The following is a 24,133-nucleotide window of genomic DNA, read 5'->3' as shown; positions in this document are numbered from 1 at the left end:
ACTGCTGAGGGACATTTCCTGATACACTGAGCTTCTCTCTCTCTCTTTATCCCTCACTCTTAAACACCTCATAGGAGTAAAAAATTATCATTTGCATTTAGTAGATTATTCACTGTGTTAACATTATTTATTAACCAGTTATGTAGAAAAGTGTTTTGTTTGTGTGTAATATATACGCGTTGTTCCACAGAAAACAGTTATGTGGGGAAACTACGTTGACTCTGCAGCAAGAATGGAAAGGGGAGACCCATCCAATATGGCGGCGCCGCTGGGTCAGTCTCCAGCGCTCAATACGGTGTCTATGTATTTATGTCTATGGCGGCTGGCGCGTGCTGACTGACGCTGGCCAATCAGAGCCATTTCCTGGTGGCTCGGTACCAGGTTCCAGTGGACCGGAGCGGACAGTTTGGATCCCGCTAAGGAATAATAATTATTGATCTGTCAAGTTCCTCTCCATACAGATGAACTCTTATTGATCTGTGTGATTCAGTCAGAAGAAACCAATCACAGACGTCGCAGACATGTGACGTTATGAATATTGATTCCGTTTCGGGATTTTTGTTATTGTTTACATTATTCTTCTAACGCAGCTCACGGGGCTAACATGTCCTGCTAGTGTTTCTGGGGATCTTGGTCCTGCATTAATGGATCATCTGATATTCCAGGACCACCTGATATTCCAGGACTACCTGATGTTCCAGGACCACCTGATGTTCCAGGACCTCCTGATTTTCTAGGACCTCCTGATATTCCAGGACCTCCTGATATTCCAGGACCTCCTGATGTTCTAGGACTACCTGATATTCCAGGACCTCCTGATGTTCTAGGACCTCCTGATATTCCAGGACCTCCTGATGTTCTAGGACTACCTGATATTCCAGGACCTCCTGATGTTCTAGGACTACCTGATATTCCAGGACCTCCTGATATTCCAGGACCTCCTGATGTTCTAGGACTACCTGATATTCCAGGACCTCCTGATATTCCAGGACCTCCTGATGTTCTAGGACTACCTGATATTCCAGGACCTCCTGATGTTCCAGGACCTCCTGATATTCCAGGACCTCCTGATGTTCTAGGACCTCCTGATATTCCAGGACCTCCTGATGTTCTAGGACCTCCTGATGTTGTAGGACTACCTCATATTCCAGGACCTCCTGATATTCCAGGACCATGTTTAAAAATGTTTTTGGTTCAGGGTTTGTGGTGAGAACAGCTCATGTGATTTTAACCTGGGTCATAACGTTGATCCTCTTCCTCCATGACACAGGTGAGTTCTGAAGCATGCGGGACTCTGCCTTATGAAGTCAGTATTCAGGATTTGTTTTTCTTTTCTTTCACAGAGCTGAGGAAGCAGGAAGAGACGGGCCAGCTCGTCCAGCCCGTCCTCTTTGTCCTGCTGGTTCTGGTGTCGGTTCTGCTGTACTTTGCCGTCTCTCTGATGGACCCAGGTTTCATCCTGTCTGATGACGGCAGCTTACAGGTGATCCGTCAGTCTCAGGACGGATACTGAGGACCAGTTGGTTCTGACATGACGAGTCTGGGATAGTTTTCAGTTAATGACAATAAATTATTGTGAGAGAGTAAAACATCCTGCATATTGATTAAAACATGAACAGATCCAAGTCGTATCCTGTTTTCATCAGAGGCCTGACAGCTTCACATTTCTGCTGCTTTTATGGACTACGCTGCACTTCAGAGCAAAAAACTTGACTTTAGTGAACAAAGAGCCTTTGCTTGACAAAATAACATTTAAAAAATGTTTATTTATTAGTACACAGTGTCTAAAAATGTTTATTAACACACAGAGTATAAATGTTTATTAACACACAAACAGCAGATGAATCATTCCTTTAAAAAAAAAAAAAAAAAAAAAAGTATAATTTAGACTGTAGACTGGGAATAATGTAGATAATGAAAAGACGTTTTCTGACTGGTATCTCTCCTGTCTTGCACCAGTTCATGCTGGGAGTGACGGAGGAGCACCAGGACATGATCCCACCCAGCAGCAAGTCTCTGAGGCAGCGTCGCTGTGGCCGTTGTCTGCTGCAGGTACCCAGATGTTGCAACATCAGGCTTGTGTTCATGTGAGATAAGAAACCAGCGTCTTCTGGTCCGTTTCCATCCTGCTGCTGGAAAAACTCCCAGAACCCCGTCAGCTGCAGGGCCAGTCTGGCGGGGCAAACTGTCCGGCTCAAACCAGTTTTTCAGCCTGATCCCATCCAGTCTGACTGCAGACAGTCTGTGTGAGGTGAACAACAGTAAAATCAGAGAACCGGGCCTTGGGTCGACACCGCTGCCCGAGCCGTTCAGGAAAAGCTGCAGTTCTTAGAACCAGAGAGGTGGTCCGGCCGGACAGAAGCGTTGGTGATAGAAGTGTTCCATGTTGAACCCGACTGCTCTGGTTGTGGTCTAGACCTGTGTTTCTTAATCCTGGTCCTGGGGTCCCCCTGCCCTGCACGTGTCTGAGGTAACCAGACTTTACCCGACTCATCAGGTTTTCATGCAGTTACCGGTGAGTTAACCTGCTTCAGGTGGAGTTGGTAGGAACTAAAACATGCAGGGTTAAGAAACACGGATCCAGTGGTTGGAGAGGTTCACCCAGTTTCCAGTCCCTGGAACCGGGACTGGTTCTGAGTTCCTTAAGCTTCGATAAAGTTCTTTAAATCCTCTAAAATGTTCTGTCTGGTCCAGTTATCCTGGTCCAGAACAGGACCATCTGATCCCTGGGGGAAACCGGAGCCTTATTGTTACTGTTGATGATAATTATTGTTTCATAACCCTTTAAACCCTTTAAAGACCTAAAGACCTGACGTAGTCCTCAGCCCGGTAAATAGGAATACGTCCCTGATCTGTCTTGTCAGGTTAAATAAAAAGCACCAAAGTGTTGACATGGTCCAATCAAAGTCCAGAGCTCCAGGCTGGAGGAGGAGGCAGAGGAGGTCTCACTGTGGTCCAGTCCAAGTCCAGACCTGGGTCTGCCTGAGATGCTGTGGTGGGAGCCGCAGAAACCAGTGAAAAGCATTTCTTCATCTTACCGAGTCACTGGAACGTCGCTTTCATCACACATTCTTTACTTTTCTCACTTTTGTCCTCCTGATGTCTTTAGTCTGACAGCAGACCTGGAAGGACTTAACAGAATCTTGGGACCAGGTCCTGATCCGGGTCTTTTAGAAACTGGTTGGTCTTCAGACTTTCCAGAACAAGTTCTTTCCCCCCCCAAGTCTTTAAACGAGTCGTCCTTCCTGCGGCATGCTGGTCACGTGGTCGGGAAGCTGACACCAGAGGTTCGTCTTGCTGTCAGGGAGACACCCGATAACCTGAGGCGGTAAAGCTGCTGCCGTGTGGGTGGACCCGTCAGAGAGGTGGTCTACCGGTGACGCGGTCAGGACGGATTGTCCTCGTGTCTCCAGTCAGCGCCGTTTACTTCCCCAGAGTGAATGAAAGGACCCCGCTTCAGTCAGCACAGACGTAGCAGACATCCCATGATGCTTCACCGACAGCTGGTAGCGTTGGTTTGGGTGGAAACAAGGCGCCGTCCCCCAGGAGCCAATCAGCTGCTGCAGGTGATGTGACAGGACGGTGTCCTGTTTGCTTCAGGTCAAACAGGAGCCGGTCTGAGAGCGGATCGGGTTTCTCCGCTCACCGTCTCGTATAGAAACGCCCAGAGTTCCCAGTTTAACAGGGTGAAAGCAGACCAGTCCTGTCCTCTGGGTTGGTCAGCTCTGAACAAGGAGTCTGTCACCAGGAGTCATTTATCCCTTTGGGACGTTCCACTTCCATCCCAGACAGGTTGATCTCTGCAGAGGAGAAACCAGGAGGATGTTCTGTGATGCTGATGAAGACCTGATATTTCTCCGTCTTTAATCTGTGTTTCGTTCTGAGCAGCAGCCAATGAGATCGAAGCACTGCCAGACGTGCCGGCACTGTGTCCGCCGCTACGACCACCACTGTCCCTGGATAGAAAACTGCGTCGGAGAGAGGAACCACCGCTGGTTTGTGTTTTACCTGGCCGTCCAACTGCTGGTGCTGGTGTGGGCTCTGCACATCGCCTGGTGGGTTTCACTCCAGCACCCGTCATCTATAACACAGTCTGATCCGCCTAGTTAACCCGGTTAACTGCTGTAGACCCGGTTAACTGCTGTAGACCCTTTTAAACAGACCATAGACTGTATATGAAAGATGGACGGAGCCTCCGGTGGTTAAAAGTAAAGCACAGAAGTCCATAAAACTGCAGTTCCCTCCTTCATCCACTAGGGGCTGCAAAACAGAGCAAATCCCCACAGACTCCCATGTTAAAAAGACCAACTTCACAGCAGGAATAAACATGTTTACAACTGGAATAAACATGTTTACAGCAGAAATAAACATGTTTACAACTGGAATAAACATGTTTACAGCAGAAATAAACATGTTTACAGCAGGAATAAACATGTTTACAGCAGAAATAAACATGTTTACAGCAGGAATAAACATGTTTACAGCAGAAATAAACATGTTTACAGCAGGAATAAACATGTTTACAGCAGGAATAAACATGTTTACAGCAGGAATAAACATGTTTACAGCAGGAATAAACATGTTTACAGCAGGAATAAACATGTTTACAGCAGGAATAAACATGTTTACAGCAGGAATAAACATGTTTACAGCAGAAGTAAACATGTTTACAGCAGGAATAAACATGTTTACAGCAGAAATAAACATGTTTACAGCCTGGTTCAAAAATCCATTTTAGGTTTAACAGGTCAGGTTTATCTTCATGACAACTGTGGGGGGAGTGGATTTTTTTCTAATTCGCCCGTTTAAAAGTAATTTAATCTCGAAATTCGGCATATTTAGGGGCGTGTCCTTTTGATTGACAGGTACCTGATCTCCCGCTTCAAGTCAGAAGAACGTAGAACAACCGCGGTTTTTAGCCGGTTAACAATGTGACTTAGCTTTAGCCCGCTTACCTCCATTAGCTGGTTAGCTCCTGTTATCTCCAGGTTAGCTCAGTTAGCTCTTAGCTACAGAAAGCTCGGAGTTCGCTCGATGTCAATCATCCACCATGACGCTCACAGCCCCCCTCTCAGCTCCACCTCTTTGCCCATATTTGTATATTCCGGGCGAGACGACACGCATGCCCCTGCCAAGATGGTGATGGTAGGAACCGCCCACCGAGCTTCAATTCAGCTCTTCAGAAACCTACGGGCGACGTCACGGAGGCTCCGCCCATCTTTTATACAGTCTATGACACAGACAAACCCCTGTAGACCTCCATGAACCCCACCAGCCCCTGTAGACCAGTGCTAATCCCTCTGTGCTGCTTCTGTTTCTGCAGGACTGGCCTGAGTCCGGTTCCCACCTGGCAGCTATGGCTGCGGACCAACGGCGTGCTGCTGGTGGCAGCCCTGCTGGTGGCGCTGCTGTCCCTCATCGTGCTGCTGCTGCTGGGGTCCCACCTCTACCTGGTCTCTCTGAACACCACCACCTGGGAGTTCATGTCGCGCCACCGCATCTCCTACCTGAAACACTGCGGCGCCGACGAAAACCCCTTCGACCGCGGGACCGTCCACAACCTGTGGAGCTTCTTCTGTGTGTGGGGGACGGTGGTCTGGGAGCAGGTGTACTTCAGGGAGGGCAGCGACCTCGTCTAGGACACACACTTCACCCTGCACTGCTTATCAACGGACATGTGTGTGTGAGGCACGCAGAGGAGCATGCATTTCCTCCAGGTCCACACCTGGTTCTCCTCTGCAGGGACAACTTTTATTTACAGTTGGTGTAAGTCGTCGGACAACGCTGGTTAATGCCTTTCCACTGCTAACCTGTTAACTTGCATCTCTGTCTGTCCTAACCAGGACTGACCAGATGTTTAGGACTAGAACAGAACTGGGTCTGATAGTGGCGCAAGTCTGAACGGTTTTTACTCCCGTTAGTAGGACGCTTATGGTGGTCTCTGCAGGACCCGGCGTGTCTGATGGGAGGGGGGGCTCGGCGTGTCTGATGGGGAGGGGACGGGACTCGCTGTGTCTGATGGGGGGGGACTCGCCGTGTCTGATTGGGGGGGACGGGACTCGCCGTGTCTGATGGGGGGGGGGGGGGACTCGCCGTGTCTGATGGGGGGGGGGGGGACTCGCCGTGTCTGATGGGGGGGGACTCGGCGTGTCTGATGGGGGGGGACTCGCCGTGTCTGATGGGGGGGGACTCGCCGTGTCTGATGGGGGGGGACTCGGCGTGTCTGATGGGGGGGGACTCGGCGTGTCTGATGGGGGGGGACTCGGCGTGTCTGATGGGGGGGGACTCTGCGTGTCTGATGGGGGGGGACTCGGCGTGTCTGATGGGGGGGGGACTCGGCGTGTCTGATGGGGGGGGGACTCGGCGTGTCTGATGGGGGGGGACTCGGCGTGTCTGATGGGGGGGGGACTCGGCGTGTCTGATGGGGGGGGACTCGGCGTGTCTGATGGGGGGGGGACTCGGCGTGTCTGATGGGGGGACTCGGCGTGTCTGATGGGGGGGGACTCGGCGTGTCTGATGGGGGGGGACTCGGGGGGGGGACTCGGCGTGTCTGATGGGGGGGGACGGGAGCTGCTGATCAAACTGAGACGTTATCCATGATCTGTGTTCTGGTTTATCCAGAACCAAAAACAGCAGAACTGAAGAAGCAAACATGATGAAGTCCAGGTTCTGCAGTCTGCAGAGGAACCTACATGCATGAGAGGTCTGAGACCAGTTTCTGTCCTGGTGTGGAGGCGATGAGACGCCGGTAGAGGGACCACAGAACGTCTCATCATCCAGGTCTTCCACCACCAGACATGGTTCTCGTCATTTTCACTGCCTGATCCAGTTGTTTCAGGTTAAACGTGCATCCTTGTAGAAATCCAGGTAACTGAAGTTCCTGTCCCTGGTCTGATGAAGTGTCATGTCAGCCTGGTTTCCGTTGGTCCAGCTGACGTTCCGTTCATGTTTACACCCTCGGTGCGCACGGTGTCAAGCTTTTTGTAAAGTGTAAATAAAGTTTTGTTTTTAACCAGAGTAAATTGAAAGGTTTTTGACTTTAATTGGAGTTTTGAGTCCAACACTATATCACAATATATAGTGTTCAGGAGCAAGATTACGCTTGTAAAGCAGCAATAAATGTTCTGAAGTGGTTCTGATGTTCTGACTGTTCTGGTTCCTACAAACCAGTTCATGTTGTTTACTTTGAAACTTTATGCAAAATCCATTGTTTTGTAGTGCATAGAAATAAATAAATGAGAATTTTCCCAGTTGACTCATCTATTAATATTTACTTCATACACATTGGTTACTTTTCAGAGTAAAACCATCGTTTGCATATTTATAAAAATAATCCAAATATTGAAGAATTGTATTCATAGAAACACTTAAACTTTTCAACAACAGAAACCAAATTATTTAAAGTTACACTCACTTTTTGGTCTTCAGGTGAATTCCTCTCAAAGATTTGATTATTTACATGTTTGTTTACTGAACGGAGAGGACATGATGTTCATAAAAACACAAACATCCTGCAAATGTGGCGTAAAACGGTTGACATCCTGACACACCCGGCAGACGTAAACATCCTACTGCCACAGACCTGTAGGACCAGTTCCTGCACCGGGGCCGGTTCCTGCACCGGGGCCGGTTGCTGGACCAGGGCCGGTTGCTGGACCAGGGCCGGTTGCTGGACCAGAGCCGGTTGCTGGACCAGGGCCGGTTGCTGGACCAGAGCCGGTTGCTGGACCAGGGCCGGTTGCTGGACCAGAGCCGGTTGCTGGACCAGGGCCGGTTGCTGGACCAGGACCGGTTGCTGGACCAGGGCCGGTTGCTGGACCAGGGCCGGTTGCTGGACCAGAGCCGGTTGCTGGACCAGGGCCGGTTGCTGGACCAGGGCCGGTTGCTGGACCAGGGCCGGTTGCTGGGGGTCACCTGGTCAGCTGATGGAGGAGAAATCGAAGTCAGCGAAGATGTCTTGCTGCTGGGGGGTGAGGGTGTAGGGAGTTCTGGGGAGGGTGAGGACGGGTTTGAGACGCGTGAACTCCTCATCAAAGTTACTGACGTCCTGAGGAGTTCTGATGACTGGTAGGAGGGGGGGCTTTATCTTCTTGGCCAAGAGAGCCCCCCAGTTCATACCCTGGAGAGACAATGAGACAGCTGTCATTAAAACTGAGATCACCCTAACCTCTTCCTGTCTTCTGGCTAAAACTGAAAAAAGTCCATCTGAAACAGTCCAACACACAGTAACCAAGCAGTCACAGTGGACAGGTACAAAGTACAGTAAGGAAATAATAGTCCAGTAACAAGACTAAGGAAGTACAGCAACAGTGATGTACAGTAACGGTAAGGTGGTACAGCAACAGTGATGTACAGTAACGGTAAGGTAGTACAGCAACAGTGATGTACAGTAACGGTAAGGTGGTACAGCAACGGTGATGTACAGTAACGGTAAGGTGGTACAGCAACGGTGATGTACAGTAACGGTAAGGTAGTACAGCAACGGTGATGTACAGTAACGGTAAGGTAGTACAGCAACGGTGATGTGCAGTAACGGTAAGGTGGTACAGCAACGGTGATGTACAGTAACGGTAAGGTGGTACAGCAACGGTGATGTACAGTAACGGTAAGGTAGTACAGCAACGGTGATGTACAGTAACGGTAAGGTAGTACAGCAACGGTGATGTACAGTAACGGTAAGGTAGTACAGCAACGGTGATGTACAGTAACGGTAAGGTAGTACAGCAACGGTGATGTACAGTAACGGTAAGGTAGTACAGCAACGGTGATGTACAGTAACGGTAAGGTGGTACAGCAACGGTGATGTGCAGTAACGGTAAGGTGGTACAGCAACGGTGATGTACAGTAACGGTAAGGTGGTACAGCAACGGTGATGTACAGTAACGGTAAGGTAGTACAGCAACGGTGATGTACAGTAACGGTAAGGTAGTACAGCAACGGTGATGTACAGTAACGGTAAGGTGGTACAGCAACGGTGATGTACAGTAACGGTAAGGTGGTACAGCAACGGTGATGTACAGTAACGGTAAGGTAGTACAGCAACGGTGATGTACAGTAACGGTAAGGTAGTACAGCAACAGTGATGTACAGTAACGGTAAGGTAGTACAGCAACAGTGATGTACAGTAACGGTAAGGTGGTACAGCAACAGTGATGTACAGTAACGGTAAGGTGGTACAGCAACGGTGATGTACAGTAACGGTAAGGTGGTACAGCAACAGTGATGTACAGTAACGGTAAGGTAGTACAGCAACGGTGATGTACAGTAACGGTAAGGTGGTACAGCAACAGTGATGTACAGTAACGGTAAGGTGGTACAGCAACAGTGATGTACAGTAACGGTAAGGTAGTACAGTAACAGTGATGTACAGTAACGGTAAGGTAGTACAGCAACAGTGATGTACAGTAACGGTAAGGTAGTACAGCAACAGTGATGTACAGTAACGGTAAGGTAGTACAGCAACAGTGATGTACAGTAACGGTAAGGTGGTACAGCAACAGTGATGTACAGTAACGGTAAGGTGGTACAGCAACGGTGATGTACAGTAACGGTAAGGTAGTACAGTAACAGTGATGTACAGTAACGGTAAGGTGGTACAGCAACAGTGATGTACAGTAACGGTAAGGTAGTACAGCAACAGTGATGTACAGTAACGGTAAGGTAGTACAGTAACAGTGATGTACAGTAACGGTAAGGTAGTACAGCAACAGTGATGTACAGTAACGGTAAGGTGGTACAGCAACAGTGATGTACAGTAACGGTAAGGTAGTACAGTAACAGTGATGTACAGTAACGGTAAGGTGGTACAGCAACAGTGATGTACAGTAACGGTAAGGTAGTACAGCAACAGTGATGTACAGTAACGGTAAGGTAGTACAGTAACAGTGATGTACAGTAACGGTAAGGTAGTACAGCAACAGTGATGTACAGTAACGGTAAGGTAGTACAGTAACGGTGATGTACAGTAACGGTAAGGTAGTACAGCAACGGTGATGTACAGTAACGGTAAGGTAGTACAGCAACAGTGATGTACAGTAACGGTAAGGTAGTACAGTAACAGTGATGTACAGTAACGGTAAGGTAGTACAGCAACAGTGATGTACAGTAACGGTAAGGTAGTACAGCAACAGTGATGTACAGTAACGGTAAGGTAGTACAGCAACAGTGATGTACAGTAACGGTAAGGTAGTACAGCAACAGTGATGTACAGTAACGGTAAGGTAGTACAGCAACAGTGATGTACAGTAACGGTAAGGTGGTACAGCAACAGTGATGTACAGTAACGGTAAGGTGGTACAGCAACGGTGATGTACAGTAACGGTAAGGTAGTACAGTAACAGTGATGTACAGTAACGGTAAGGTAGTACAGCAACAGTGATGTACAGTAACGGTAAGGTAGTACAGTAACAGTGATGTACAGTAACGGTAAGGTAGTACAGCAACGGTGATGTACAGTAACGGTAAGGTAGTACAGCAACAGTGATGTACAGTAACGGTAAGGTGGTACAGCAACGGTGATGTACAGTAACGGTAAGGTAGTACAGCAACAGTGATGTACAGTAACGGTAAGGTAGTACAGCAACGGTGATGTACAGTAACGGTAAGGTAGTACAGCAACAGTGATGTACAGTAACGGTAAGGTAGTACAGCAACAGTGATGTACAGTAACGGTAAGGTGGTACAGCAACGGTGATGTACAGTAACGGTAAGGTAGTACAGTAACAGTGATGTACAGTAACGGTAAGGTAGTACAGCAACAGTGATGTACAGTAACGGTAAGGTAGTACAGCAACAGTGATGTACAGTAACGGTAAGGTAGTACAGCAACAGTGATGTACAGTAACGGTAAGGTAGTACAGCAACGGTGATGTACAGTAACGGTAAGGTAGTACAGCAACGGTGATGTACAGTAACGGTAAGGTAGTACAGCAACGGTGATGTACAGTAACGGTAAGGTAGTACAGCAACGGTGATGTACAGTAACGGTAAGGTAGTACAGCAACGGTGATGTACAGTAACGGTAAGGTAGTACAGCAACGGTGATGTACAGTAACGGTAAGGTAGTACAGCAACGGTGATGTACAGTAACGGTAAGGTAGTACAGCAACAGTGATGTACAGTAACGGTAAGGTAGTACAGCAACGGTGATGTACAGTAACGGTAAGGTAGTACAGCAACGGTGATGTACAGTAACGGTAAGGTAGTACAGCAACAGTGATGTACAGTAACGGTAAGGTAGTACAGCAACAGTGATGTACAGTAACGGTAAGGTAGTACAGCAACGGTGATGTACAGTAACGGTAAGGTAGTACAGCAACGGTGATGTACAGTAACGGTAAGGTAGTACAGCAACGGTGATGTACAGTAACGGTAAGGTAGTACAGTAAGCTGGAGGCTGTGTATTATGCCGTATCGATTCCATCCCACCTCTGGTTCTGGAAGGATGACAGTGGATATTGGGATTATAAAATCCTTTGAGAGGCTGGTTATGATGAATTGGCTGGAACAGATGTGTCATGCTGAGATGATGATGTTGTGAAGTGGCGCTTTATAAATAAGGCTGGATTGAATTTAATAGAACTTCCTAAAGATGTTTCTAATCATGAATCTGAAACTCCCTGGATGACAAACAGTATAACTGACATGGCTTGTGTCTGCTGTTTTTAACTTTACCTGAAAGAATTTGTGACTTTTGACCTCAGAGGCGTCCTCCTCTCCTGATCCCAGCCTCAGATCAGGATTTTTCTGCAGCAGCTGAGACGTGATAAAATCAGTGATCTGATTTTCTGACACTCAGATGCAGTGAGATGAAAACTTTCATGTAACTGAGAAAAACCTTATGAATGAGGGACGCAGACTCTGGAGAGAGGAAGCGAGGGTAGCGCACTTCATCGTTAACGATGCTGTCAAACACCTCCTCTTCATCATCGCCTGGGAAAGGAGACTAACGAACAGCAGAGAGCAAACATGTCCTTCAACAGATTTATCTTCCGTTTGTTCGGGAAAATTCAGACAACTTGAATGTTTCTACTGGTAGCGGACAGAACCGCTGCGGTCTCAGCTGTCATCTACTGACCTCCCCCACCATCATCTCGTAGATGAGGACTCCCAGTCCCCACCAGTCCACACTGCGGGTGTAGTTGTTGTCCGTCAGCACCTCTGGAGCCAAAAACTCCGGTGTGCCACAGAAGGTGGAGGTGCGATCCCCGTGTCCCATTCCTACACAGGTTTACAATGAAATGACACGAATTCTGGGATTCCAAGAGAATAAAAACTAAACGAATAGGAAAGCCTTGTTTTTAAGCTGCTGAAAGGGGAAGTTTCCAACCTTCTTTACATAAACCGAAATCGGCTATTTTAACAAATCCGTCTGCATCCATCAACAAGTTATCCAGCTTCAGATCCCTGCAAACAGAAAGGTTTCATCATCCGTCATGTCGCAGCAGGAGAGCAACACTTGGAGAATAACTCACCTGTAGACTATTTTGTTCTGGTGGAGGAACTCCAGACCCAGCAGCACGCACGACGAATAAAACCTGGAAACCCAGGAGAAGAGAGAAGCATCAGCCTGAAGGGTCGCGCTGCTGCGGGACTACACGCATCAAGATGCCTGCTCACCAGGTCTGCTTCTCACTGAAGATGCTGGTGTGGATGTGTTTCATGAGGTCTCCTCCTGGAGAGTACGCCATCACGAAGCAGACGTGGTCTGAAGTCTGAAAGCAGCCGTACAGGTTCACCAGGAAAGGATGTCCAGATGCATTAATGACTTCAAATATCCGTCTTTCACACATGAGGCTGAAAACAAGCAAACATCCAACAAGCTAAACCATCATTACCGTTTACACAGCGAAAATTAAAGCGTGTAACAGAGAATCCTTCAGCGGTTGCCGTGATACGTCGATGCGACACGCCAAGGCGACGTTCACAGCAGAAACTCATCAATGAGGATATTTGACTCACAAATCAGTGTATTTGATCAAATTTGTCTAAAAGTGCATCTCCTGAACACATTGTTCCATGGTGCGTCTAAAACAGGATAAATTTTAGGTTTTCCTCCATCTGATGCAGCAGACTTCAGTTTGCAGCATCCCAGCATCCTTCCTGACTGAGTCCGGATGAGGGTGCAGCTCGAGCGTTTCCTCACCTGTCAACTTCATCACGCGTCACAATGTCGCCTTTCTTCAGAGCCTTGATGGCGTACAGTTTTCCTGACTTCTTATACTCAGCCAGCAGCACCTCGAAGCGGAAACAAAGAACAGGAAGTGGGAATGTTGAGCGATGTCTGAAACATCACAGATCTTCTGTTTCTGGTCAGAATCCTCTTCTTCATCGCTACCTTTCCAAAGTGACCTCGCCCAAGGACTGAAATGCAACGGAAGTCTTCCATCTGAAGTCCTTCACTCTTCCTACATGGGAATTCAGATGTTACTGAAGTCATTCCAGAGTCACATTCCTCCCAGAATACGTCTCAACAACCGGAAATGAAGAAAACCATGAAGACTGAGCAGGACTTACTGAGGTGGGGGGCTGACCAAAGGCTGTCGCCTGGACTTCAGACTGCTTTGTTCCGCAGAAGACTTTTGTTTTTCCATTCACACAAACAGATGAAAAATAAACAAACATCCCTCACCATCATACAATCATTTTCACTGACAAAGGTCTTACCGGGGGGGACTGTCTCCTGGCTGTTCTGGTTGGATGTGGGGATCTGACGGGTGATTCTTCAGCGTAGTTCAACCTCACCACGGCAGAGTCTCTGAAACACACAGTACCACCCAGAAAAGCTCCCTTTTCACCTCTTCTTTCACATCTTTAATACGCTAATAAGGAGACTGTGTCAGAGTAACCATACCGTCCTGTAGCGGTCGTTGGCGGTGACGGGCCAGGGATGGGACCCATTAACGGGGGGCTCATGGGCTCCAGAGAGCTGCAGGGAGGTAAGATGCTCATCATCAAACGTCCCCAAGTGGCAAAGTTCATGTTCATCTGGGAGGCTCGAAGAAAGTTCTTTCCTGTGAGGAGAAATCATGGAAAAGATGGAGAGGGGTTAAAAAGAAGAAGATGGAAAAAGAAAATCTGAACAAAGCTTCAAGTGTCTGCAAGAAAAAAATCTAGTGAAATTCAGCCAAAAATATTTTCAGACAGTTAACAAAACTGTTGTTTTGTGAAGACATTATTCAGGTATGAATGAGCAAGAAATGTTCCTGCGTTTCTAATGTGATGTCCGTCATGTGAGCTGGAATAGAGGAGCAGGTGTCCTGCTGAGTTTACACACTGAATGCTTTTAGCACAAGAACAACACAAAAGTGGCAACGGCATCCAGTCAGGACAATACAGCTGCCTTCCACCAGACCGTCAGCCAATCAGCCAGTTAACCAATCAGCCAATTAGTCTGTCAGCCAATCAGCCAGTTAACCAATCAGCCAATCAGCCAGTTAACCAATCAGCCCGCCAGCCAATCAGCTAATTAGTCTGTCAGACCAGGGGACGGCAGGAAATATGAGCAATATCTACCAGAGGAACTTGGAAAATACCAAGAACCTCTTTTCTAAGATGAAGACTGTTGCTTAATAATAAAAGAACTCCACATTGGTTGGTTCGTTGGTTTCAATGAATGCATGAATGATAAAGCTGAAGAATAGATTCTGCTTTTTAACATGTTCAGTGTGAAAAGATCTTGATGGAGTTAAAGACAGACTGGAGATTTCCGTCAGTTCACATGTCTTGACGGACAGAGTGGACACCTGGTTGGTCTTGTCCTTACCTCAGTGGTCATCCATTTAAACTTGTACAATGCAGCTTGTTTTTAAACATTTGAACAAATCAATAAATTTCAGATTTAAAATTAAAATAAAAGATTCAAATGAACATACACAAGACTGATGAATTATCTTCAGTCAACAATTATTGATAAAAGTAAAACTAAAATTATGTTTTACCTTCTTTCCATTACAAGCAGAACTAATTAAAAAAGGAGGATAAATATTAATACCTTTCTCTTTGGGGAAAATCCTCCTCTGCCTCTGGAGTTTGGAGCGGTGTTCAATGACTGGATTGATAAACGTCACCTAGGAAAGGCCGGAGCAGCGTCATGACTTGTACATAAAACACGTTTATTATGTAGCAGAACTAGTTTTAGTTTCTGACTGAACAGAAGCTTTTATGTGGTTTCCTCGTTTATGATAAAAAATTCAATTCACACATGTCAGGATCATAAATGTTCCTATGCTTAAAATTTCCAGCCACACATCCACCTACCCACCCATCCCCTCATCCACCTACACATTCATCCATCTATCCATCCATCCATCCATCCACCCACCTAACCATCCATCCATCTGCCTATCCACCCAATCATCCACTCACCTACCTACCCACCCATCCATCAATCAATCCATCCACCGACCCAACCAACCGTCCATCAGTCCATCCATTCACCCATCTACCCATCCATCCATCTACCTACCAACCCACCCACCCAACCATCCATCAATACATCCATTCAATCTACTCATCCATCCATCTACCTACCAACCCACCCACCCAACCATCCATCAATACATCCATTCAATCTACTCATCCATCCATCTACTTACCAACCAACTCAACCGACTAACCATCCATCAATCCATCCATTCACCCACACATCCATCCATCTTTAGTGTTTTTTAGGAATTCAAACTGTGTGATGAAGTAAAAACCATGTGAAACCTCAATGAAGAGGATTCCTTGAGGCTCCAACTGGAGACACATCCCATGTCGGCGGTTGTCCAGAAAGTCCTCCAGCCGTAGGAACTTCACCCCACCGAGTGCTCTCCAGTCTCTCCAGTAGACAGCAACTTCCAGTTCCCTGGACTGGATGATTACACAGGTTAGAAACATTCACCTTTCAACAAGGTCACAGGAGGTAGATTCCTATTTTCACTTAGAATCCGGACATGAAAATGACTGGGGCTGATCGGACTGGGACGGATCGGACTGGGACGGATCGGACTGGGGTAGATCGGACTGGGGTAGATCGGACTGGGGTAGATCGGACTGGGATAGAACAGACTGGGGTAGATCGGACTGGGGTAGATCGGACTGGGGTAGATCAGACTGGGGTAGATCAGACTGGGGTAGATCGGACTGGGGTAGATCAGACTGGGGTAGATCGGACTGGGGTAGATCGGACTGGGGTAGATCGGACTGGGGTAGATCGGACTGGGGTAGATCGGACTGGGGTAGATCGGACTGGGGTAGATCGGACTGGGGTAGATCGGACTGGGGTAGATCGGACTGGGGTAGATCGGACTGGGGTAGATCGGACTGGGGTAGATCAGACGGGTAGATCAGACTGGGGTAGATCAGACTGGGGTAGATCAGACTGGGGTAGATCAGACTGGGGTAGATCGGACTGGGGTAGATCGGACTGGGATAGAACGGACTGGGGTAGATCGGACTGGGGTAGATCGGACTGGGGTAGATCGGACTGGGGTAGATCGGACTGGGGTAGATCGGACTGGGGTAGATCAGACTGGGGTAGATCAGACTGGGGTAGATCAGACTGGGATAGAAGAGACTGGGATAGAAGAGACTGGGACTGATCGGACTGGGACTGATCGGACTGGGACTGATCGGACTGGGACTGATCGGACTGGGGTAGATCCGACTGGGATAGATCCGACTGGGATAGATCCGACTGGGATAGATCCGACTGGGATAGATCCGACTGGGATAGATCCGACTGGGATAGAACAGACTGGGATAGAACAGACTGGGATACATTCACAGCTGAAAACAGAAACCGAGTTGGTATCTGAGACCAGCTGTGACATTTGCTAATCACTGACCCGTTCCAGTTCGATGCTGAAGTTCTGACCCCAGGCGTCTTTACCCTGCTGCCTCCAGTGAGTGCGTCCCACAATCTTGTTGTCCACCTTCAGCACAGCACTTATCTCCGCTGAAACACAGAAGACAGAAGCTATTAGTCGGGAATATCTTGGAAAAAACCTGAGCCGGTGTGTGAAGGGGTTGACAAGCTTCTCCTAGAGTTCCTCAAGGCTCTGGATCTTGTAGCGCCCTCTTGGTGGATGTCCCTCTGGAACATCGGGACAGGGCTTCTGCATAGGTAGACTGGGCTGTGCTTCAACTATAAGGAGAATTCACACTCTCCGGCCTCTCTAGCGAGGCCTATTCAGGGGTCCTTGAGAGGAGGGTCCATCGGATAGTAGAACCTCCCATTGAGGAGGAGCAGTGTGGTTTCGTCCTGGTCATTGAACTGGTTTTGTGGGATCAGGCTTGGGTCCTACTTTATGTGATTCTGCTGGCTTCATCGGCCGCAATCTCCAACTCTCACAGGAGCGACTCAGTCGAGCCTGAAGCAACTGGGATGAGAATCAGCATCTCCTAATCTGAGACTACTGTCCTCAGCCCAAAAAGGCTGGACTGTCCTTTCCGTTTCAATACAGACAACCTGCCTCTAATGCAGGACTTCATGTATCATGTGGTGTCATGAGTGAGGGAAGGATACAGCAATCAGACAGATCGGTATGGTGTCTGCATCGATCGAGTGTCTGATCCAGTGTGACAGGATGAATGGGGACTCTCTGAGACCTGCAGCCGCTTGTGATTTATCAGAGAATCGTTGTCTTATTTTATCTTTGTGTTATTTTCTGCAAATAAACAATTATGAAGCTGAACTCACAGGACAGATCATCCGACTTCATCTTGCTGCTGGTGCTTCGTCCTCCAGCTCTCACTTTCAGGGACTTCCCATCAGAGAAGTTCCCCGTGGTAGTGGAGACACCGGTCACACGACCGCGACCTGGAACGGTCTCCAGCAGATCCTGGCAGCCCATCAGACACACCTCCAGCCGACCTGGCAAGGAGTTACACATTAAAACCTGAGATCATCTAAATGAAACAGCTATCAAAAATCAAATGAGCAACCTGTGAGACTGGCTGGTCTGAAGAAGGAGGACGATGAGGAAGACGACAGAGTGCTGGATTGTTTCTTTGGAGTGCCACAGTGGGGTGTGTTTCCCGTCACCAGCATGTCTTTAACTATATTTTGTGAAGGATGGTCCTGAGGAAGCTCACGCAGACGTCTCTCCAGAGACAGTCGCAACAAATCGACCTTGTGAGACGACTCCTGCATGCTGTCCTGGGCCTGACGGAAAAATACAACGCTTCAGGAATACACACCTGCTGCAAATCAAATGCCAACACCGTCATCAATAAACCAGTTTTCTTCCATCTGCAGAAGGATGAGAAGCCCTCTGACCGGCTGTTTTATGGGCAGCTCTAACTGAGTGAAGATAAGCTTGTTTAAAGGGACATTAAAGTGTCGGTGGAACAATGGAAGTACAAGATAAATATCTAAATTCAAGAATTGGTAGAGCACAACTTCCCGTTCCCAGTTCATGCTGCAGCGTTTAGCATCCTAACCACGTTCTATCAGCGCTAACACCCACCTCAGTCAGAACATAGCGGTCCTGGATCCGACTCTCACTCAGCTGCTTCACCACGTTTCTGGCTCCTTCTGCTACTGCCGATTCAATCTTCATGTGGTGCAGAAGTTCAGCTACACGAAGCTCAAGTGGACTGATGATCTCCACGGGGTGACCTGAGGAAAGAGCGCATACTGGGGAAACCAGGGAAAACGGATCCCTGCAGAGATTTGAACCAAAGCCTTTACATATGGTTTGGTTCCCAGTTTGGTTCTGTAGGCTTCACCAGGCCATGATCTCCAACTCTCACTGGAGCGACTGGAAGCCAGGTGTGAGTCTGTTAGGACTTTCACCACTTCCAAATCTGAGATTGTGGTCCTGTATAGAGTGTGGTCTCTGTGTTGGGAATGAGATGCTGGCCAAAGTGAAGGAGTTCAAGTTTCTTAGGTTCTTGTTCAGTAAGAGAAGGATGAAGCGGGAGAAGCGGATCAGTGGAGCGTCTGCAATGATCCAGACTGCATCTGTCTGCTGTGGGGAAGAGAAGCCGAACTGAGAGAAGCAGCTCGAGATTTACTGGCTTATCTACATTCCTATTATCACTCATGGTCACCAGCTGTAGATAATGACGGAAAGAACGAGTCCAAGTGACTGAAATGAGTTTCCTCCGCAGGATATCTGTTCCCTACCGTAGACAAAGGGCAAGAAGCTCGGCCATCTATGAGGAGATCCGAGTAAAACCACTGATCCCCCACAAGCAGAGGAGCCAGATGAGGCTACTCGGGCTGAAGATGCCTCCCTGATGAGGTGATCCAGGGACATCCCACCAGGAGGATACTCCGAAGAAGAACCAGGACTCAATGGAGGAAGTAAGTCTCTAAGTTGCTGTGGGAACACCTCTGGATGGATGGATGTATGGATGGAAGTTGGACTCAGATGATTGATGGATAGATGTTGGATTCATTGATAATGGATGGATGGATAGATGAATGGGTGAATGGACGGAAGGAAGTTGGATTCATAGATGATTGGATGGATGGATGGATGGATGGATGGAAGGAATTAAGGTGGATTCACATATGATGGATGGATGGATAGATGAATGGGTGGATGGAAGGAAGGAAGTTGGATTAACAGATGATGGATGGAAGGAAGTTGGATTCATAGATGATGGATGAATGGATGGGTGGATGGATGGATGGAAGGTGGATTCACACATGGATGGATGGATGGATAGATGAAAGGGTGGATGGAAGGAAGGAAGTTGGATTAACAGATGATGGACGGAAGGAAGTTGGATTCATAGATGATTGGATGGATGGATGGATGGATGAATGGAAGGAATTAAGGTGGATTCACATATGATGGATGGATGGATAGATGAATGGGTGGATGGAAGGAAGGAAGTTGGATTAACAGATGATGGAAGGAAGGAAGTTGGATTCACATTTGATGGATGGATGGATGATTGGATGGATGGATGGATGGATGGATGGAAGGAAGTTGGATTCACATATGATGGATAGATGGATGGATGAAAGGAAGGAAGGAAGTTGGATTCACATTTGATGGATGGATGGATGGATGGATGGATGGATGGATGGATGGAAGGAAGTTGGATTCACATTTGATGGATGGATGATGATTGGATGGATGGATGGATGGAAGGAAGTTGGATTCACATTTGATGGATGGATGGATGATTGGATGGATGGATGGATGGATGGAAGGAAGTTGGATTCACATTTGATGGATGGATGGATGATTGGATGGATGGATGGATGGAAGGAAGTTGGATTCACATTTGATGGATAGATGGATGGATGATTGGATGGATGGATGGAAGGAAGTTGGATTCACATTTGATAGATGGATGGATGATTGGATGGATGGAAGGAAGTTGGATTCACATATGATGGATGGATGGATGATTGGATGGATGGATGGATGGAAGGAAGTTGGATTCACATATGATGGATGGATGGATGATTGGATGGATGGAAGGAAGGAAGGAAGTTGGATTCACATTTGATGGATGGATGGATGATTGGATGGATGGAAGGAAGTTGGATTCACATATGATGGATGGATGGATGGAACAGAGAACGTGTGCATGAAACAAGTCAGTTGGCTGAATGAGGCGCTGATAGAGTAGCTTTAGACGGGAAGGAGCAACATGAAGGTCTTTCATATAAACAAGGTTCCCACGGTGATAAACTGACCATATTAAAACTTTACAGCCAGAATCTCTGTAGTTAATTATTGTAACTGCAGAAACTGAGTTAATTAAAACACAGAATTAATGCTTGAATGGTATTATACAAAAGGAAGATGCTGTGTGTTTCATCCGTAACAGCAAAACTAATCATCAGTTTTCTAAGTGACTATGCTTAAATGTTTCTGATGGAGGAAAGACAAATGTTTGATGTTTCTGTGGGACTTACCAGGTTTTCCTTCTCGCTGCCCATCTCTGGCTTGGCTAACTTTAACTATCTGCATGCGCAGCAGCTCAATCTTGGTGCGGCTGTCCTGTAGCATCTGCTGAGCGGTGGAAAGCATCTTCCTGTCCTGGAAAACAACATGGAAGACCATAACTCACTTCTTATTAATGAAAAGTCTAATGAAAAACTGGATCCTACCGCATGTCTTCAGATATAAAATACAGAACAAACAGAGCTAATCCAGCAGTGTTAGTCCAGGGATGGAGACGGATGTTTTGTGTACCTTGTAGGAGCTGTTAGTGTACGTCTGAATCATGTTCTCAGCGCCTTGCTTGACTTTTGTCTCCATAGCAAGTTGTTTTTTCAGGGTTTTGACTCGACTGGCTAGCGGGGACGTAACCTCCTCCCAGTGACAAGATGCTGCGAACCGGTTAGCATCGTCCTTTAAGCAGCCTAAAGAAAAACCAGGACAAAAAACTGATTGTTTTGTCATCTTTTCAGGCTGAAACTGGTGGAAATGCAACCAGCTGCAGTGTTTCTGTTTACTGAGATGAAGTAGAGGAAAAACGGAGGTGTGTCAAAGATCAGTTAGCTGGTATCCTGTAGTATCCGCTAACCGGCCATCTGCAAGGAAGATGGGTTAGCTTGCTGAACCATGCAACTGCCAGTAATAATGGCCGGTGTGTGGAAAGGCCAGGGTCTTAGTGTGAATATATGACCAGTGCTTACTGGGAATTCCTCATTCATGGGAAATAACTGATAGTAGACACCATTTACTAGCACCTGCTAGCAGACTATCCACTAATACCACCCCGACGACCCGATCAACACGATCAGATTTTCATTTTCAAAACAGACAAGTGTCCTGCTTGCTCTAACGGTTTACTGGTTTCCAGTTCAAACCTTCTGGCTCAGAAATCGATTAAATCCAAAACATTTTAATCACTATCAAATCAAATCAACTCAAAGGTCAGATAAATAAAACCCAGGTCAGAAGAAGACGAGGCTGAAGGTTTTCCATCTGGCCCAAGCTGGTTGACAGAGACGGAGATTCAGATGGACGTTGACGGAGATCTGTTTTCCCAGCAACATTTTTATAGCGAAAGCAGGATGGAGGTCCTGAAAAAAACCGTTCCAACAAGCTACATTTTAAGAATACATGATTTAGTCAAACCATTTTCTTAAGACTCCCCCAGATGCTCCAAAACACAGAAACATGGTTGTTCCATACGGGTTGGGGGGATGGGACCAATTCCATTTGGGTTTGATAGGTATAGGGGTGGGAAAATCAAATTTAAAAACAATTTTAAAAATTAGGATTTTTTGCTTCACAATTTTAAAACCAATTTTTGTTCATTTTTTTCAAATAAATAAAAATAAAATCAGTATAAGATTTTGGTCTTTTTATTGCTTTTATTGATCTTTTTACTGGTCTTCTTGCAGCAGAATGATGGTCTGGCTACTGGGTTGTCTTTTCCTGATTGAAATCAAGAAAAATGACTAGCAAAAAAAAGTTGTAGACATTTTTTTTGTTTTTGATCTACAAAAATCAGCAATATAGAAGAATTGTGGAATCGCAATTTAAATAGAATCGGCACCCAAAAAAAATCAGAATTGAATTATCACATCCCTGCAACCCTCCAATCATTGAGAACGGGCCGGTTGAAACCACTTTTCATCTGTCTGCTCCACAAATGACTAAATATTTTTATTTTTGTGTTCCAGCCTTTAATTAATTAGCAGCAACTGAGGTGTGAAAAGGATCTGAAGCAAAATAGTAACAAACACCAGAATGCTGTTGGGAAAGATCTCCGACCCAGAGAGACGGCGTCTCAGAGCAGAAAGGTTTCTATAGGAACATTCTCCTGAAAGTAACACAATCAGGTTGTGGGATTTTGCCTGTAATGTCACTATTTCCTCATGTTCTGGGTTATTTACCTTTTTATTGTTCTCAGACAGTCATCAGCAGATGATCTAACTGGCTAAACAAAGACTGCTCCAGTCAAGTTGGTTAAAACCAGAAAATCCATCTGATTCTGTTTTATTTTCTTCATATTAATGTCTTTTCATTGTAAAAACTCCTGTGGTGCAAAATACTCTGGTCTTGAGAAGTTGTAATACATCTAAGAGTCAACTGTCTTCTTACAATGAACATTTTATTATAAACTAATACAAGCACACGCTGGAGCTTGGAGAGAGAACTCTCTCTCCAGATGCTGAAGTAACACTCGATTATAAACCATGCTTAACTTCTCCTAGTTGCTGGGCAGATCACAGAAAACAATCATTCTCTCCTCCAAAGGTAAACTGAGCTCACTAAGCATCAATCACTCACTATATTACTTTATTACCTTTAACCTTTAGACAACTGGTCAACCAAGCAGCTGACAAAAACAGATGCCCTGCAGGAAACTCTTCCTGTCTCAGACTTTGTCTGCATATTCCAGACAAGGATCATATGATCATATGAAAGTTTTGTGCATAGACAAAAAACAAAGCAGGATCCCAGCAAATCAATGCATATATGTCTAATACTTAATACAAACCAAACTCATAACAATTTTCCTATACACTCCCTAAAGTGGGTGCTGGGGATGGGGGGTGTGAGGTGTATGGTACCATCTGTCTCTGTAGCCATAGCTCTGGCATTCAGCTCCTGCAGCTCCCAGTGCAGCTGCTCCAGCTTCCGGCTTGATGCCTTCAGTTGGCCCTCAACATCAGCTGCACTCTTACGGCTGGTAACAGCCCTCTTCAGCCTCTCAGCCGCCTCCTTGATCTTCAGCTCACGCTGGATCTCCTGTCGGACCGAGGTACGGGCATCCTCCAATCGCTGCTGGAACTCTGGGTCCAGAATATCCCATTCATCCAGAGGCTGCAGGTTCCCACTCTGCAGGCGACAACAGCAGCTTATATCCTTCACATTTTACAATATGATGGAGTTTTTTTTCTTTAAATCACACCAATATGACTATCTTAACCATGTCCCAGACCTGATTAGTTATAATTAAAACAATACTAGGAGAGTATATCATAAACAGCACTGTGAGAAAAAGCTATTTTAAAAATGCTAAATTTAAGATGCAGAGTTTCTTAGACATCTGAATACGTGCTGCATTTTCCTCTTCAGTGATCAGAGCCAGCGACACGGAGCGGTCCAACACGGAGCCACAGACACAGAGCGGTCCCGCACAGAGCGGTCCGACACGGAGCGGTCCGACACGGAGCCACAGACACAGAGCGGTCCAACACAGAGCGGTCCGACAC

At 46.7% G+C, this 24,133-nt stretch overlaps 2 protein-coding genes across 2 annotated transcripts; one reads left to right on the top strand and one right to left on the bottom strand.

The window, feature by feature from the left end:
* Positions 1–1,173: 1,173 nt before the first annotated feature.
* On the top strand, positions 1,174–5,774 carry zdhhc12b (zDHHC palmitoyltransferase 12b; the record flags this gene model as incomplete). The annotated part of the gene is made up of 5 exons (XM_079256134.1): positions 1,174–1,270; positions 1,344–1,483; positions 1,960–2,052; positions 3,889–4,055; positions 5,324–5,774. The coding sequence occupies 5 exons, from the start codon at positions 1,174–1,176 to the stop codon at positions 5,637–5,639; spliced, it is 813 nt and encodes a 270-aa protein (XP_079112260.1). The 3' UTR covers positions 5,640–5,774.
* A 2,144-nt stretch (positions 5,775–7,918) lies between these two features.
* On the bottom strand, positions 7,919–23,756 carry pkn3 (protein kinase N3; the record flags this gene model as incomplete). The annotated part of the gene is made up of 19 exons (XM_079256409.1): positions 23,489–23,756; positions 21,153–21,322; positions 20,873–20,996; positions 18,456–18,607; positions 17,932–18,151; positions 17,687–17,860; positions 16,833–16,942; positions 15,712–15,855; positions 14,993–15,068; positions 13,853–14,012; positions 13,337–13,406; positions 13,145–13,236; positions 12,619–12,795; positions 12,474–12,536; positions 12,329–12,405; positions 12,077–12,219; positions 11,837–11,944; positions 11,674–11,754; positions 7,919–8,119 (listed from the first exon to the last, which is right to left on the bottom strand). Exons 1-19 carry the CDS (start codon positions 23,505–23,507, stop codon positions 7,919–7,921), a joined length of 2,361 nt encoding a protein of 786 aa, XP_079112535.1. The 5' UTR covers positions 23,508–23,756.
* Between the last annotated feature and the right edge of the window lie 377 nt (positions 23,757–24,133).

This window comes from Telmatherina bonti (genome assembly GCF_933228915.1).
Source record: "Telmatherina bonti genome assembly, chromosome: 17".
In the NCBI taxonomy this organism is placed as follows: domain Eukaryota; kingdom Metazoa; phylum Chordata; class Actinopteri; order Atheriniformes; family Telmatherinidae; genus Telmatherina; species Telmatherina bonti.
This window is presented reverse-complemented; position numbering and strand designations above follow the sequence as displayed.